Source organism: Phyllostomus discolor, chromosome 3, assembly GCF_004126475.2.
Source record: "Phyllostomus discolor isolate MPI-MPIP mPhyDis1 chromosome 3, mPhyDis1.pri.v3, whole genome shotgun sequence".
In the NCBI taxonomy this organism is placed as follows: Eukaryota; Metazoa; Chordata; class Mammalia; order Chiroptera; family Phyllostomidae; genus Phyllostomus; species Phyllostomus discolor.
In genome coordinates, this window is record NC_040905.2 from 24,771,744 (window position 1) to 24,786,074 (window position 14,331).

The 14,331-nt window shown below is 44.1% G+C and overlaps 1 protein-coding gene across 6 annotated transcripts in view; it reads right to left on the minus strand.

The window, feature by feature from the left end:
• TRIO (trio Rho guanine nucleotide exchange factor) overlaps window positions 1-14,331 on the minus strand; it is a 326,106-nt gene that overhangs the window by 23,783 nt on the left and 287,992 nt on the right. For 3 of the 6 annotated variants that reach the window (XM_028515627.2, XM_036020255.1, XM_036020254.1), the window contains exons 37-41: window positions 12,386-12,481; window positions 6,895-7,043; window positions 5,738-5,804; window positions 3,784-3,887; window positions 1,734-1,803 (exon numbers count right to left, since the gene is read on the minus strand). In XM_028515627.2, coding sequence (XP_028371428.1) covers window positions 1,734-1,803; window positions 3,784-3,887; window positions 5,738-5,804; window positions 6,895-7,043; window positions 12,386-12,481 — 486 coding nt within the window. Of the gene's footprint in view, window positions 1-1,733; window positions 1,804-3,783; window positions 3,888-5,737; window positions 5,805-6,894; window positions 7,044-12,385; window positions 12,482-12,522; window positions 13,429-13,463; window positions 13,524-14,331 lie in introns of those variants that run through there. The other 3 variants (XM_036020253.1, XM_036020256.1, XM_036020257.1) reach the window with 3 other exon arrangements.

A 14,331-nucleotide genomic window follows, 5' to 3' on the forward strand; every position in this document is an offset into this window, starting at 1 on the left:
CGGAGCGTGCATCTTTTCAACATTCTTGCAACACGATGAAGGCCCTCGCACCAGGGGTGCAGCACACGCTCGCTGCGTCCAGGAAAAGCACTTGTGTGAGGGCCGGGGGCTCAGCCACCGCTTCCACTTGAAAGAATGCTGGACACCAACTACAGTTATGTTCACTCGGGTACCTGGTGGACGCCTTCGTGAACAGGAACAAAATGAGCCTGTTATGTCAAGGCAAATAGCACTGTCTGGAAATAACGACTCTGCCACCGTGAACTTGACAATGCTTAAAAAAAAAAAAGGGAGGCTTTTCTGAAGAGATGGGTGGTACTATTAACGAGTCTCATTTCTGATACTGTGTAGTGAGATGTCCAACATCTGGGGGCTTGTCTAAATCAGTGCAGCAGTGTTTTCTGAACGATTGATGCATGATGCCACATGCTGGCACACGGGTGGCAGAGCTGGGACTTGCAAGACAGTTCAGTGGCTTCTGGTGTCACAGCAGGTGAGAAAGAAGGTCACCGAATGGTTTTCAGGTTCTAAGCTGCAACTAACCTTTAAGAAGTCATCACCCAGTCCCCCAACCCCCCTCCGTTCTGGCAGCCCTCAGTCCACTGTTCTCTGTGTTCATGAGTCTGCTCCTCTTCACCTGTCCAGGTTCGGGGCAGTATCTAAGAAATCTCTCTATATTGATCTGAAAAAGCTATAAAAAGGGTCAGCCCTTTCCAACCATATATCTGTGGGAGAACAGACTTATTTTAACTAAAAAATAGCACAACAGAATCAACACATAAGCAGATAGGAAAATCCATCTGTCTTCTAGTAAGCTAGACCAGGGATTTTCAACCTTTTTCATCTCATAGTGCACATGAACTAATTACTAAAATTCTGCAGCACATCAAAAAATATATTTTTGCCAATATGAAAAAAGTAGGTATTATTTTGATTGATTTAAAAAAACAGTAATAGTAATTATCTACCCTTTTTGTTCCAAAGTAACTTTTTAAAAAATCAGGTACCTATACTTGTATATAAGGATTTCTAGTATCAAGAATTAAGCAATCAGATGCAACCTTATTATGCAATGTGACCAATAAGATGCAACTCTATTACATGACCTACATATGTATGGTTCAAGACGGGGGAATTCACAGCCAGTGGCTACTTGTGTTGGCTGTTGTCATTCGTTATTTGACAATCTAAGGGGAAAGAGGTAATTCTTCTGCCACATCGGCTGAAATTTGCTGAGCTAGACATTAAAGAGATTTGCAAAAATACAACTACTGTCATGAATGTTTTGAAGATAGAATAACTTTTCACTAAAAAAAACAAAACAAAAAACAACCCTTTAATGTCAGCAGAGTTATTTTACAGGTACACACGTATTTGGCTACCATGTTGAACCCACTGCATGCCTAGGTATGTCACCATCTCCCCCACACACCTGTTTGCCCACAGACACCCCCAAATATGCTCGTGCTGCTGGTCTGGCTCTGGTCCCCTTCTGCCTTCTCTGTACTGCTGTGGGTTTAAGAGCCAGCTGTGGCCCGGTGACCATGAAGGCCGATCATTCATATGTAGAAGAGCTGGTGAGGACTTTGCTTTCAATTCTCTGACACTGTGTTGTTTGATTTTATTCTTAACACAGGCACTTTTGTAAACTGTGAGTTCCCCTGCAGTCTGACAAACCAATTACTAAACATGACAATATCAGAACAGAATCTAAATAGCAGTATTGTACTTACATGCTTCACAAAAAGGGATCCTAGCTTTTCTGGATCTTCAAGGCACTTCTCCAACTCTCCTAAAAAAAAGCTGAAACGAGAGAAGTATTAGAACCATTTCCAATTTGGCCTTCTAATTTTAGATTGCGGTTCATAACTCCAGAGCAGTCTGTTTGGGCACGAGCTGCCAGGAAGTGTCGAGTATAGACACTGAGTTAGGACAAGAGAGCAAAAGGCGACAGTTTAAAAAGACAAAGCAGATCGACAGCATCCCTTCACTGGCTGGCAACTTTCCCTTCCTTTGGGCAATTAGCATCTTTGTCTCATTTTTTAAAAAATGACACATGCAATAATATCCTGGCTGAATACTGAGAACAATAAATGCTCCAAAGCAATGTTTATTTCAAAACACTTGGTCCTTGTACCTGTAAGATTCATATTATTCTATTACATTTTTAAGAGGCTCAAATTGAATAACATGTAAAATATATGTAAAGTCTGTGACAGTTTTATGAAGTTTTCTCAAACATCATCAAAATCAGCTTCTAGGCCATAAACACGAGCTCCCATGCAGATCAAGATCAGGTATGATCACAGAAATACGACAGCTGTGGGCCACTGCTCCTCATCTCCTGGGCTGTAGCTGTTTGCAGAGGGATGCCCACCTACTGTCATCTACATGTCTTGATATTTATGCTTGGTGTTTTATTAACCTGCAAACCTGTATACCAATTAATGCTGTGTTGAACGGTCTCGCTAATGCTGTGTTGGGTTAAAAATACCCCTAGTTCTGCAGATGTCATGACAGACACAATCTCCGGGTGCCAATTTCTCTGTCTGATTAGCCAGGACCACTGTGTTATTTTCCTCTTCTCTGTCACAGCTTAAAAGCCAGCCTTGGGAGAAGTCTAGCTGATAGCACCAAGTATCCCTTTTTAAATTTACTGCAGACTATTGTAAGTCTACAGAGTCGTAAGTTAGAGTGCTGTTTCTACAGCTGATTGGTCATTTTTATCTGAGTCTGGCTGAGTTAGATATTATAGGAAATATAAAAATTAAGACCCTGTACCTGGGTTCAAGAGTTTCACATTCTATTAGGACAGATAAGTATTGAAATAATAAAACACCGCTGGATACACACCATGGTGATCCCTCTTTATATCTGTGGAGTATGTTACAGCTTCAAAAGCACATGTACATGTGTTATCTGCAAGGAGGAGAGAGCATGTCTGATGGGAGTGGTCAGGGCTCCAGGGAAGTGCCCACTTGACTTGGGTTCAGAGGCTGAGGACAGTGTGTTCTACGCTTCGGGCAGCTATGCACGTAGAGGCAGGAAAGCAGGAGGCCTGTCCACCCAACAGAGACCAGAACAGCACAGCTGGAACGTTTCACAATAATAGCAGCAGCTGGCACAGAGCAATCCCCAAATGATTAAGGATTTTTAAAACCAGGAGCAAGGTGACCTGAGGGGACAGATATGCGGTGACCAGCCCTGGCAGGCTGTGGCAGCTGCTGTGGAATCAGCCCTGGCAAGGATCTCCTTCTCGTTAGAACAGGCATGGCAATGTAGTGGGGTCAGTTTGATTTTCATGGGCAAGTCATGTCTACTTTTTCCATTAAAAATTGGTTGGAAAAATGAGCATCTTCCAAACTCTCTAGGGATAACCTGGATTTATTTATTCAAGAGGTGGCTGCAATTCTTTAGAACCATTTATCAAGGCTTACTCAACGCAGGTGGTGCTCTAAGTGTTTCACATGGAATAACTTAGTTTATGAAAATCCCAAGTCCGGCCCAGGCTGAGAACCCAGCAGTCAGGCTCGGTGCCCCCACGCAAGTGCCCTGGGCAGACCAGCGTGAAGGAGGTAAGATTCCTCTGTGGGCCACGAAATGCTGCCACATAACTCCTCGGCCCACAAATGTTTCCTCTGCACTGGCTACCTCCACTAGCTACATGGTTAATAGATAAGACGAAATGAACCAATGAATACCCATCCCCATTTGTGGACACACTGCCAGTCTGGCAGGTGACGCTGTGTGCACACCCTCGAGCATGAGGTGGGTTTTACGTACTCTCGGTGCCAGTCATAAATCTGGTGGATGTTGCCAAACACGATCTTGTCTTTTCCTTTCATGTCATCAGGAACGCCATCTTCTTTCATAAGTGCCATGTAGCCCTAGAATTATTTAAAAATACATTTATTTAATTGAACACGTTTGAATAATGGTTTTAGTAAAAGTCATAAAGGATAAAACAGACACGCACCGTGTCTTGGAAACAACTCTTTATTTAAAAACAAACAAAAATCCTATATGAAAAGTGCCCTTAACTGGCACTTGAAATATAGTTGATCACCAAGTAACACAGGGGTTCAGGGGTGCCAACCCCCATGTGCTTGAAAAATCCAGGTATAACTTGATTCCTCAAAAACTTACTAGTCTACCGTGACCAGAAGCCTCCCCAATAACAGTAACTTGGTTAACACATACTTTCTATTTATATGTATTATACACTGCATTATTAAAGTAAGCTAGAGAAAAGAAATGTTACTACAAGCCCTGGCTGGCGTAGCTCAGTGGATTGAGCGTGGGCTGGGAACCAAAGTGTCACAGGTTCGATTGCCAGTCAGGGTGCATGCCTGGGTTGCAGGCCATAACCCCCAGCAACCGCACATTGATGTTTCTCTCTCTCTCTGTATCTCCCTCCTTTCCCTCTCTAAAAATAAATAAATAAAATCTTTAAAAAATCAAATAAAAATAAAAACCACTTAAAAAAAAAGATGTTACTACAAAAATCAAGAAAAAGAGCAAATACATTGACAGTGGCTACTGAGAAAAGTCCATGTATAAGGGACGCACGCAGCTCACACCCCTGAAGGCTGAGGGTGCATTCAAATAGAACGCAAGTACTGTTCCAGTCACGGCCGTGATTTCCGCTCCCTGACCTGTTGGGCATGCATAGTCAAAATTCTTCTAAGGAGCTGAAGAAGTTTAATAAATGTAAATGGTTTACACATCTTATCATAAAACAAATCTTATCAGCTTATAAATATTACATTTTTGGCCAGAAACATTTTTTTCTGTTTTCAGCATTTCTCATATAAATGGACATTTCTCCTTTTGAATTATTTAAATAATTTGTTGAATCAGGATTTTTAAACAATGACTGATTGACTACATTGCTGAAATGTGATTAAAACTTCCATTTAATGCCAAAGAAATTCAGCCTGTACCAGAACCACTTACATATTCAACTGACTTATTTCACTATTAACAATGACTGTGGACAAAGCAAGTATGGCAAGTCTTTCCAGTTACACAATGAACTTATTAGCCACGACTTTTAATTGAATGGAGACCCAAAAAGCATTGCCCGGTACATGTGTGCAAAGCTGAGAGAGCAGTGGTGAGACTTTACACTGTAACAACAGCTTCCGAGGAGCTGAGAGTATGAGAATGACTACGCCCTGAACCTAAGGGCAGGGAAAGCCTGGAGGTGGCCCTCCATCCGGTGTGACAGGCAGTGTTTTTCTGATGGCTGCTCAGGACATAGCAGCTTCTGGGCAGTGAAAAGGGTGAGACCATCAGTTGTTCCGAGGAAACACTGAGCGGCGATCTGGTGCACCCACCGACATCCCCTGAATCGAGGAAGGTGCGGGGTGGGAGTGAACCCCAGCCGGACACCCTGACTCTGGTGACCAGTGACGTTCTTGTTTCTGTGGTGATACCCACTCCAGTAAAGAAATTAAAGGCTCCCATATGAGGGAGACAATGGCTGGATACCACAATTTTAAAACTTAATTATTAAAAAATTATTGTGTCAGGTATGTTAGGCAAAAAGAGGCCTTTAAAAGTGAATACAGACTATTAAGATTAATTGGCTAAACTTTATTTTTCAAAAATACTTTTTTTTTTGTCAAAAATGTTTTTCAAAGCTTTTGAGAAGGTGTGGGTGCTAAACTGTAACACAATATCCCTTTGTAGACCCCGAGGGCTGACAAAGGTTATGACTTCTCTGAACACATACCTCAACCACGTAGCCGAGGTCCCGCACGTAGTCACGCTCTGTCTCCACTAATTCTTGCAAAACGTAGCTGGAGAGAGAAAAAGTGTTTACAATCCAAACTCTTTGTTTTCTACACGAATTCTTTCACACTTCTGCTTCTGTCAAGTGAAGACTCCCCCAGGACTGAACAGGAACGGATTGAGCTTGCACACCTGAGTGCCCGATTCTGAGTGTCCCGAATGCTGACAGGCTCATGTGGGTGACCCTGAGGGCTGCGGGGGTCACAATACAGTTCCCTGTCAGGGTGAACTCCCACCGCCGGACTCGGGTCACACACACGAACAGCCGAGAGCAGCTCAGACATGCCACGGTGACCTGGCATGACGTGACAGGGAGCAGGCTCTGGTTTTCGTTTTGTGGTGTTCTGTTTGGTAAGCTTCATTGGACTATGAGAAAAAATTTAACTCGGAAGTGTTTGTTTTGAGAAAATTTAACTTGGAAGGTTTAGAAACTGCTTAAGGCCACTCAGATAACAGAAGACAATTACTTGATCAGTAGAGCACATCCTCTGGCCGGAAGTCATTCCTCCGTTTGTTCACTCATTCATTCAACCAGCCAGCACTGACCGAACACCTCCCACGCGCCCGGCGTCACTCCAGGTGCTGGGGAGGACTCCGCGTGCACAACGGCCCTGCCTCTGCCCTCGTGCAGCCTACCCGTTTCCCTCTCTCCAGAGGCAAGTTTAAACCTCGTATTTACCAGGACTCTGTTTTTTTCCTTTTACTGTAAGATGCTTTACTGGAGCTGAGAAACACTACCATTAACGTGCACTTGAAAAAATATTATAGTTTCTGGGACTGTATTTAATTTTATGTTGCCTTCTTTTTCCTTCACAACCATGTACACAACAGAAAGTATAGGAGTTTCTCAGCAGAAGTGACAGAAGGTATTCTCGCCTGAAACCATTTGTACTTATGAATAAAGTATAATATACAAACAAAACCATAAAAATTGCAGTGCTGGTTTACCGAGCGCTTTTCAAACACATACAGTGGCTCAGAGACCCTGGGTCTCCTCACTGTGCCCAGTTAGACGTCAGCCCCAGACACAGGTCTGAAGGTCACAATGACGGGAGGAAAGCCACCCAAACAATGACAATAAAAACATTTGTGTCTTACTGCCGTCTCTTTAGGGAGCTGGACTTCCTCTCTTCCATCTCATCAATCGGCGAGGAGGAGGAGAGAAGGGAATTGTCTGAAGGGTTGAAGGAGGGGCTGCTGCTGTCTCCCTGGTCGACTAGGAGTGAGCTGGGACGGTCCTCCAGGGCCTGAAAGAAAGGACACCCTCAGTCACATTTCTGCCTCATCGGAGCCCAGGGCAGGATGGGAAAATCTCACACTGAGGAGATACAGAAGACCTGCTCGCAAAGTTAGAAACTCTGTGTTTGTGAAGTTGCACGGTATTTAATAACAACTCCCCTCCATGTTAATTTAAACACTGAATAAGAGGAGCTGGGTAAAAAAAGGAAAGTTAAAATGAAAAAAAAAAAGTGAATTTATATACATTGATATAATCTATTCACAATCGCACATAATTAGAAAAATATACAATGTGTTTACATCAGAGCACCACACCCATTTTAAACCCAGCAATTTTCTTTTCGGTTACATTCCTGCAGAACAGAAGCATGATCATTTCTGACAAGTATGGAATTGTCTCCAACAGGCCAGCTGACCCCAGATACATCCACCCATGAGCCTTGGTGGCCCATGTAGCAGTATCAGCCACCTATGTTTTAGTTTAAACAAAACTGGTTCAGTTCTTGATCACCTATGAAGCCTTGACCCACACTTTGGGGCACACAGGCCGCTCAGTTAAAAGCAGTGCCTATCTCCGGGACACCCGCTCTTGCCGTCTTCTCTCTCCTGGAGGAAGCAGTTGCCATGCTGGCCTCGACTTCTAGTGGAGAGCTCCCTGCTTCTATCCGCACCCCCCGCCCCCTGCCCCATTGACGGGATTTCAGTTTTTTTCAGGTAACAGTTTTCGATGTTGTACCTCCTGGAGAACCTCCAGCAAAGCTTTGTGGGTGATCAATACATCTCTCAGTTAAGTATCGGTGACATCTTTCCTTGGATTAGTGTGACAGTGATTTGCAATTGATTACTTTCTAATTGGTACATACTCATTTTCTTCCTTAGCCTGAATTCACAAAATATAGGTTACAGTTTTAGAAGCTCCAAAGCAACCCAGCTGGGCATAGAGATGATCAAGAAGTACTTGGCGACTGAACTGGAAAAATGCGATCAACTTATCTTCAAACAAAAAGCCCAATATAAACTGCAAGAACACAGTATTTCCTGTCAAACCAAACCTCTAACACTTGTCCCATTTTCTCCCCTTAGAGGACCGGCTGATGCCGACTCCATCACCAGGCACAGGTCGGAGGACAACGTCCATACATGCAGTCTTGCCCACCACACAGCACACCCACGGAGCTGTGGAAACACTTCAAGTGCTGCTCTGACTTAGGGAAGACAGTTGAGGAACAGGGTTTAACGAGCAGACAGCCCTCTCATTTTCAAAGAATTTGCTATTGACCTTTACTGGAAGCAAGTGTTTGCAGTGAACAGCAGAGCCTGACCACGTTCCTTGGTTCTGGAGGTCTTTGGCAAGAGACCAGAGTCTGAAGAATGAGGGGGAGGAAGGCCTGAACTGTCTCCTGTCTAGATTTGCAAGGGAACAGCTGAAGCTCCTCAGTTTTAACTCTGTTCACTTACATGGTGAGAAAAAAAAAAGGAAAGAGACATGCCCCAGAGGCGCCCTCTCTCTGAGGAGGGAGGGATGAGGTCAACTCCTAGGGTCCGGGGATGTCCGTGAGGCTGGCCCACTATAGCTGGGCGACGGGCTGTCTGGCCCAGACCTGGGTGGGCATCCAGGCAGAGACACGGGTGCAGACACCCGCACAGGGCGCGGCCGGGGGTTATGAGTTCCCGTCACATTTACGCCGTCCACTCCCTGCACCACAAAGCTGGCTCGGACCCGAAATGCCTGGGACTCGACACACTCAGATACATTACTTGTGAAGTCCTCTGGGTCTGGTGGTGTTTTGGCGGGTAGGTTTTGGTCAATTATATCTCTTAAAAATTGTCCATTTCGTCCAGGTTTTCAAATTTATTTTCAAAGAGTTGAACAAAGTAATGTGTTGTGACTGCTTCAATTTCCTCAGTTTAATGATCCCTCATAATTTTTTATTTTGTGAATTTATGCTTTCTTTCTATTTTCTTCAGAAGCTTACTTGATACTTATATTGTTTGAAGGAACAAAGTTTTGGCTTTATTATTTTACTATTTTTCTGTTTTCTAACTCAGTAATTTCTGTTTTTATCTCTACGAACTCATTCTCTCTTCTTTGCTTTATTTTGTTATTGTTCTACTACCTTGAGTTATATGTTTACTTCATTAATTGTCATTCTTTCTTGTATCTTTCTTAATATTTAGATTAATGCAAAGAAGAAAACCCCGAGGTCAAACTCAAACAGCCACTGTGGCTGTCCACTGCTGCTGCTGTGTCACAGATGCTCCGGAAGGACACGCTGCCTCTGAGTGGTGGCTGGATCAGGAACGTGGGGACGAGAGACGGGGGGGCAAACCCCAAGGAGCAGGTTTCTGGGGGACTCTGACTGTTTGGATCGAATCCTCAGGCTTTTGGGTGAAGAGGTTCCAGTCCACGATTATGTAACCGTTGAGCACTTTCCCCTTTCTCCTCCCCCGTCCGATCCATTCGCACACAGCTTCTGAGGCATGAACCGGCCAGTCTTCCAATCCTGTCAGGAAAGTGCTCTGGCCTACAGATCCCGCCCCCCCAAGAAGACAAATGTGATGACTAAGCATCTACAGCACGTGGTAAGACAGGCAGGAGTAACTCAAGAGTCACAGGGACCAGATTGGGGAGGAGAATATTAAATGATTGCATTGAGTTGGTATCCACAAAGAGTAGTTCCTGTTTGTCATTAGAGAGTTAGTGACAGGACATTAATACCGAGTGATGTTTTTCTTGGACCAGAAAAAGAGGCAGAATCTAGATTACATTCCATGGACGATGAAGAAGGGGTGAGTCCATCACAAACACACAAGTATGGCTCTCCAACGGGGAAGAAGAGACATGCGTGAATGCCCACATGACGCAACCCTTTTAGAAGAACAAGCCGCACGTCATGATGCCCAGTTCACCACTGAAGGACAAGTTCGAGCGGCTGTAGCACTAAGTGGGAGAGTCTGAACCCTGGTCTACCCGACTCCAAAACCTATGCCCTTCCCACAGTACTAATAACTTTGTTAGGAAGACACATGCACGAGTAGAACTGGAAAGGGGGAATAAGCAAGTAAGAGCTGAAAGAGACAAGCCGTAGAACTCCTCTCCATTTGGAAGTCTATCTAAATTAACTACAAATGAATCTCAGACCACTCAAAATGGAACGCAATTTAAATGTGTAGAATGACGACTATAGCAAGTTGACAAAATGTTGCCATATAGCATTCCTTGGGAATACTATTTCCATTCATAGGCAAGACTGATTTTAATGATTATATATAATTGATGTGATGAATGGCTGTTTTTAAAATGTTTAAGGATGCTTGAAACTCACTGAATACAATTTGAGCATCCTTTGTTTGAATTATTAATTAACTTCTGTCAAAGAGACAGCCAGGATGTGCTTTAACTCAATTCACACTGACACGACCCCAAATTCTTGACCATGGAGTCAAGTTCTTGAGTTATCTGCCAACTCCCAGCAGCCCTCCTTGTCTAACTTCCTGTCGAACTGCCAAGCCCACTGCGTCCTTTTCAGAAGACAGCACGACTACCCAGGGGAGATTCCAGGTACGGCAGGGCAACAGGGTCAGTCTGAGGCTTTCTCGATATATTTCCCATTTGTCCTAGTTAACTAGTTTCATTAGAAGCTGGTTAGGAGTTGGAGAAGAAATTGGAATGATGTATATGGTACCTACCATACTGACCGAAGGAGGAGACATTTCTAACTTTCTACCCTTTGATGTAGCAACTCCAGTGCTAGAAATCCGTCCTACAGATACGTGGATAATCACAGACACAACCAGCGTGGATGTTTATAATAGTAAAAAGCTGAAAAACCAACTTAATATATATTAGCATGAAATTTATTTAAACAAGTTGTAGTATAATCATGTCTCTGTCCCTTATTAGCCAGCCAGATTTTTAAACATTCTGTGTGCCTCAGTTTCTGCATCTGTAAACTGGGATAACAGTCGTGTGTGCCTACCTAATAAAGCTATTGTGGGGAGTATTTACATTAAAACATGCTTGGCACTTAGAATAGCTCCTGGTTTAGAATAAGCCCTTGGTGGTATTATCACTGCATCCATTAGTAGAATATTATACAGTTAGTAAAAGGACCAAGATAAATCTATAGGTACTGACATGAGAAGATCCTTAAGATACAGTAAGTCGAGAATTTTAAAGACTGAACGAATCCATTTTGAAAGAAAAGGCACGCGAGCACACACAGCCACGTGTGCCTGCACCGTGAGGGAGATGTGTCCAACCGTTCAAAGTGGCTACCTCTGCAGACCGGACAGGTGGGAGAGGTTGGAGGCTTTTAGTTTGGGAGAGGTGACTTTTAAAAGACATTAAATAACTTTACAGGGGAAGTATAATATACTAGTCTAAAAAGTAATTACCATTAGTGATTTTTCCATTTCGTAGTTAGGAAAACTACGGAAGTATTTGAATCAGAAGCAATGCACACCTGTCTAACTTCAAAGAATCAACACCTGCTTTGGGCTTTAATAAAGGAATCCGTGTCGACAAACTGACAATGCAGAAGTCACTAACGAATTAACCTGCACATAGCCATCACAGACCCTCCTCTCTCACACACTGTAAATCCAAATGAAAGACCTTGGAGACAGCAAAAGGAAAGTGTCAACCTATGTGAGTAACCACTGACTCTGGCCACATCCTTACACAAGACTGGAATTAACCACATTTGTTATGAAGGGGCTGACACTGAAGACAATGTAGGTGAAGGAAAGGATCAACCTTGGCTCCAAGAGGTACCTCACTTGGGAGGTACCTCACTTGGGGGCTTTGGGCCAAGACGGGTATGCTAACAATGTAATTTTGGTGGGGGCTTTGAGCCATGTGTTATCTTGATCTCTAGAGGGGCATGGGTCAAAGGTGAGCCATGCAAGCAGTCAATCTTATAAACATGACTGAGCCCCTATAAATGTCTGAATACCAACACCTGGGTAAATGCCCCTGGTTGGCAACACTCTGTACATAACGCCAGACACTGTCGCCAGGGGATGTCAGCACTGTCCACACTGACTCTACTGGGTGAGGACAATGGGCAGCTTGAACCCGGAACCTTCCTGGGCCCTGCCCCACATCTCCTTCCTGGCTGATTTTAATCCGTGTCCTTCCATGCAGTATAGTGCAACTGTGGCTTTTCTAAAGTTCTCAGTCCCTCAAGTGAACTACTGAACCTGAGGATGGTCTTGGGGACCCCAAACTGAGCAGGGCGTCAGACTCCTTCTGTAGCCCAGAGCGACACACGGCCAAGGGCACATCCACCTGCAGCAGCGCCGCGGAGCAGCTTCCGAACCTCAGACTTTCTCTGGGGAGCCTTACCATCTTGCTTTTCACGAGTTCCTCAATTGCACTGACAAGCTCGGCTGCGCTCGGCGTTTCGGAGCTGGTGGGGCGGACTAAGAGCCGAGAAGAGGCCTATGGAAGAAGTTAAGAAAGAGAAAGGGAGGGGGGAGGGGAACGCCTTATGTTAGTCACTGGACAGACAGTAAATTCTCCTGCAAGCTCAAGCTTTTTAAAAAGTAATTCCAGACAGAAAGACCACAAGTTTGTCTTTGTTTGCATTTATTTAAAGTCATCCTTTAAAATTTACAATATTCTGACATGAAATATTAAATAAAACCTGTCTCGGATACATGTGGAAAGCAGACAATGTCTGTTTTTAATCCGCAGTCATGTAACATCATAGTGTTTTTCAGAGAGGTGACTGGGCACAGGGAAATTCTAGCTACAGCGTTTGCCAGCCGCTGGCTAGGCTATTGGCGGAGGAGGAAAAAAATACAGGGTCTGACCAGTGGGAGCATGGAAGGGTTAAGGTCTAATGAGTGAATCCTTAAATAACTAGGAAACAAAACAAGATACTAAAAATGGCTTTACTGTGCTTATGGGGTTAAAAGAAAGGAATGAGAAAGGAAAGGAACCAGGGTGCGCTGACCAGACAGGGAGGAGGGGGACGCGCTCACCATTTTCTGTGCCATCCACTTCCCCAATGATTAGTGCAGAGTACAGAAGATCTGTGGCCGCACAAGCTACCAGATGCCGTTTACGGCTAGAATCAGGGTGCACGGGGGTGACAGTTAAGGATCTGGGGGAAGGGCTACTGAGTTCAAGTTCAGTAATTAGCAAACAGGGTGTGTTTGCAGATTACTCGTGCTGTTCACTGATTGGAAACTAGAAGGGGGCGTAATATGAACCTCGCTTCATATTAAGGACAGCGGAGATGCATGCGACACACAGCTAGCTGTCCTAACGACGCGCTTCTCACAGCAGACAGAAACGGATTTATGCATTTACAACGAGGCTGTTACGTATGTGGACTCAGGTATGCGCTTTGCAAAACGAATGTTGGCTTGGTCTAATGAAATCTGGAATATGAGGTGAAGAAAACAAAGAAAAAAATTCAAATGGAGAGGTAAGGAAACTGAGCCAAAACAGACACAGAACACAAATCAACATAATGCTGCAGTGAAAGTTTACAAAAAGAGAAAACAGAACAAAACAAAATATTAGTCACAAGATAATATACTCTCTGGGAACAATCACTATAAATTTTTGTAAAGGAAGAATCGCTGTTGACAATACCTAGTGAGATAACAACTAACCAATAAATGATTTTAGCAAACAGAAGAATACAGTGTGACCCCCGGTTTAAGTGGAGAAACATGCTCTTATTTGGTAAATAGCCAGGTTTAGCACCTCACTTTTGTCTACCATCCAAATTTAAGCCATTTCAGTTTTCTGCTTTTGAAGAATGGGATAGCTTCAAAAACTACACACCAGCTTCGGAATTGTCAGAGAAACAACGCAGCCCTGTTTCCTGCTGAGTCCACTGTGGGCAGTGGGGGGTGAGGTCCTCCTCTCCTCTCGGGTCCCACCCACCCCCAACAGCACAGGGCACGCCCCAAACTTCAGACGCAAACCCAAGCTACATCCTTCCGCCCGGACCTGCAGCTCCCTGACTGTGTGTATTGAGTGCCACAAAGGGAGGAGGAGGTGAGTTCTACAGCAAAGGCGCTGGAGAAATATCTGCCTTAGGTTGGACCTCGTCAGCTGTCAATCACTGGGCCCTGGCTGACCCCCGCCATAAAATAGGCAACTTAGCAAGGGATCGTGATAGCACTGAGGAGGGAGCCAGGAAAGGAAAATGGGGAAGGATGGGGAAAACTGATGCAGACATCTGTTTTATTCCTAGAACAGTTATTGCCAAAAAATTAAAAAATAAAAATCACCAGTAATGACTTCACAGCACGGTTTTCAACACCGGACAA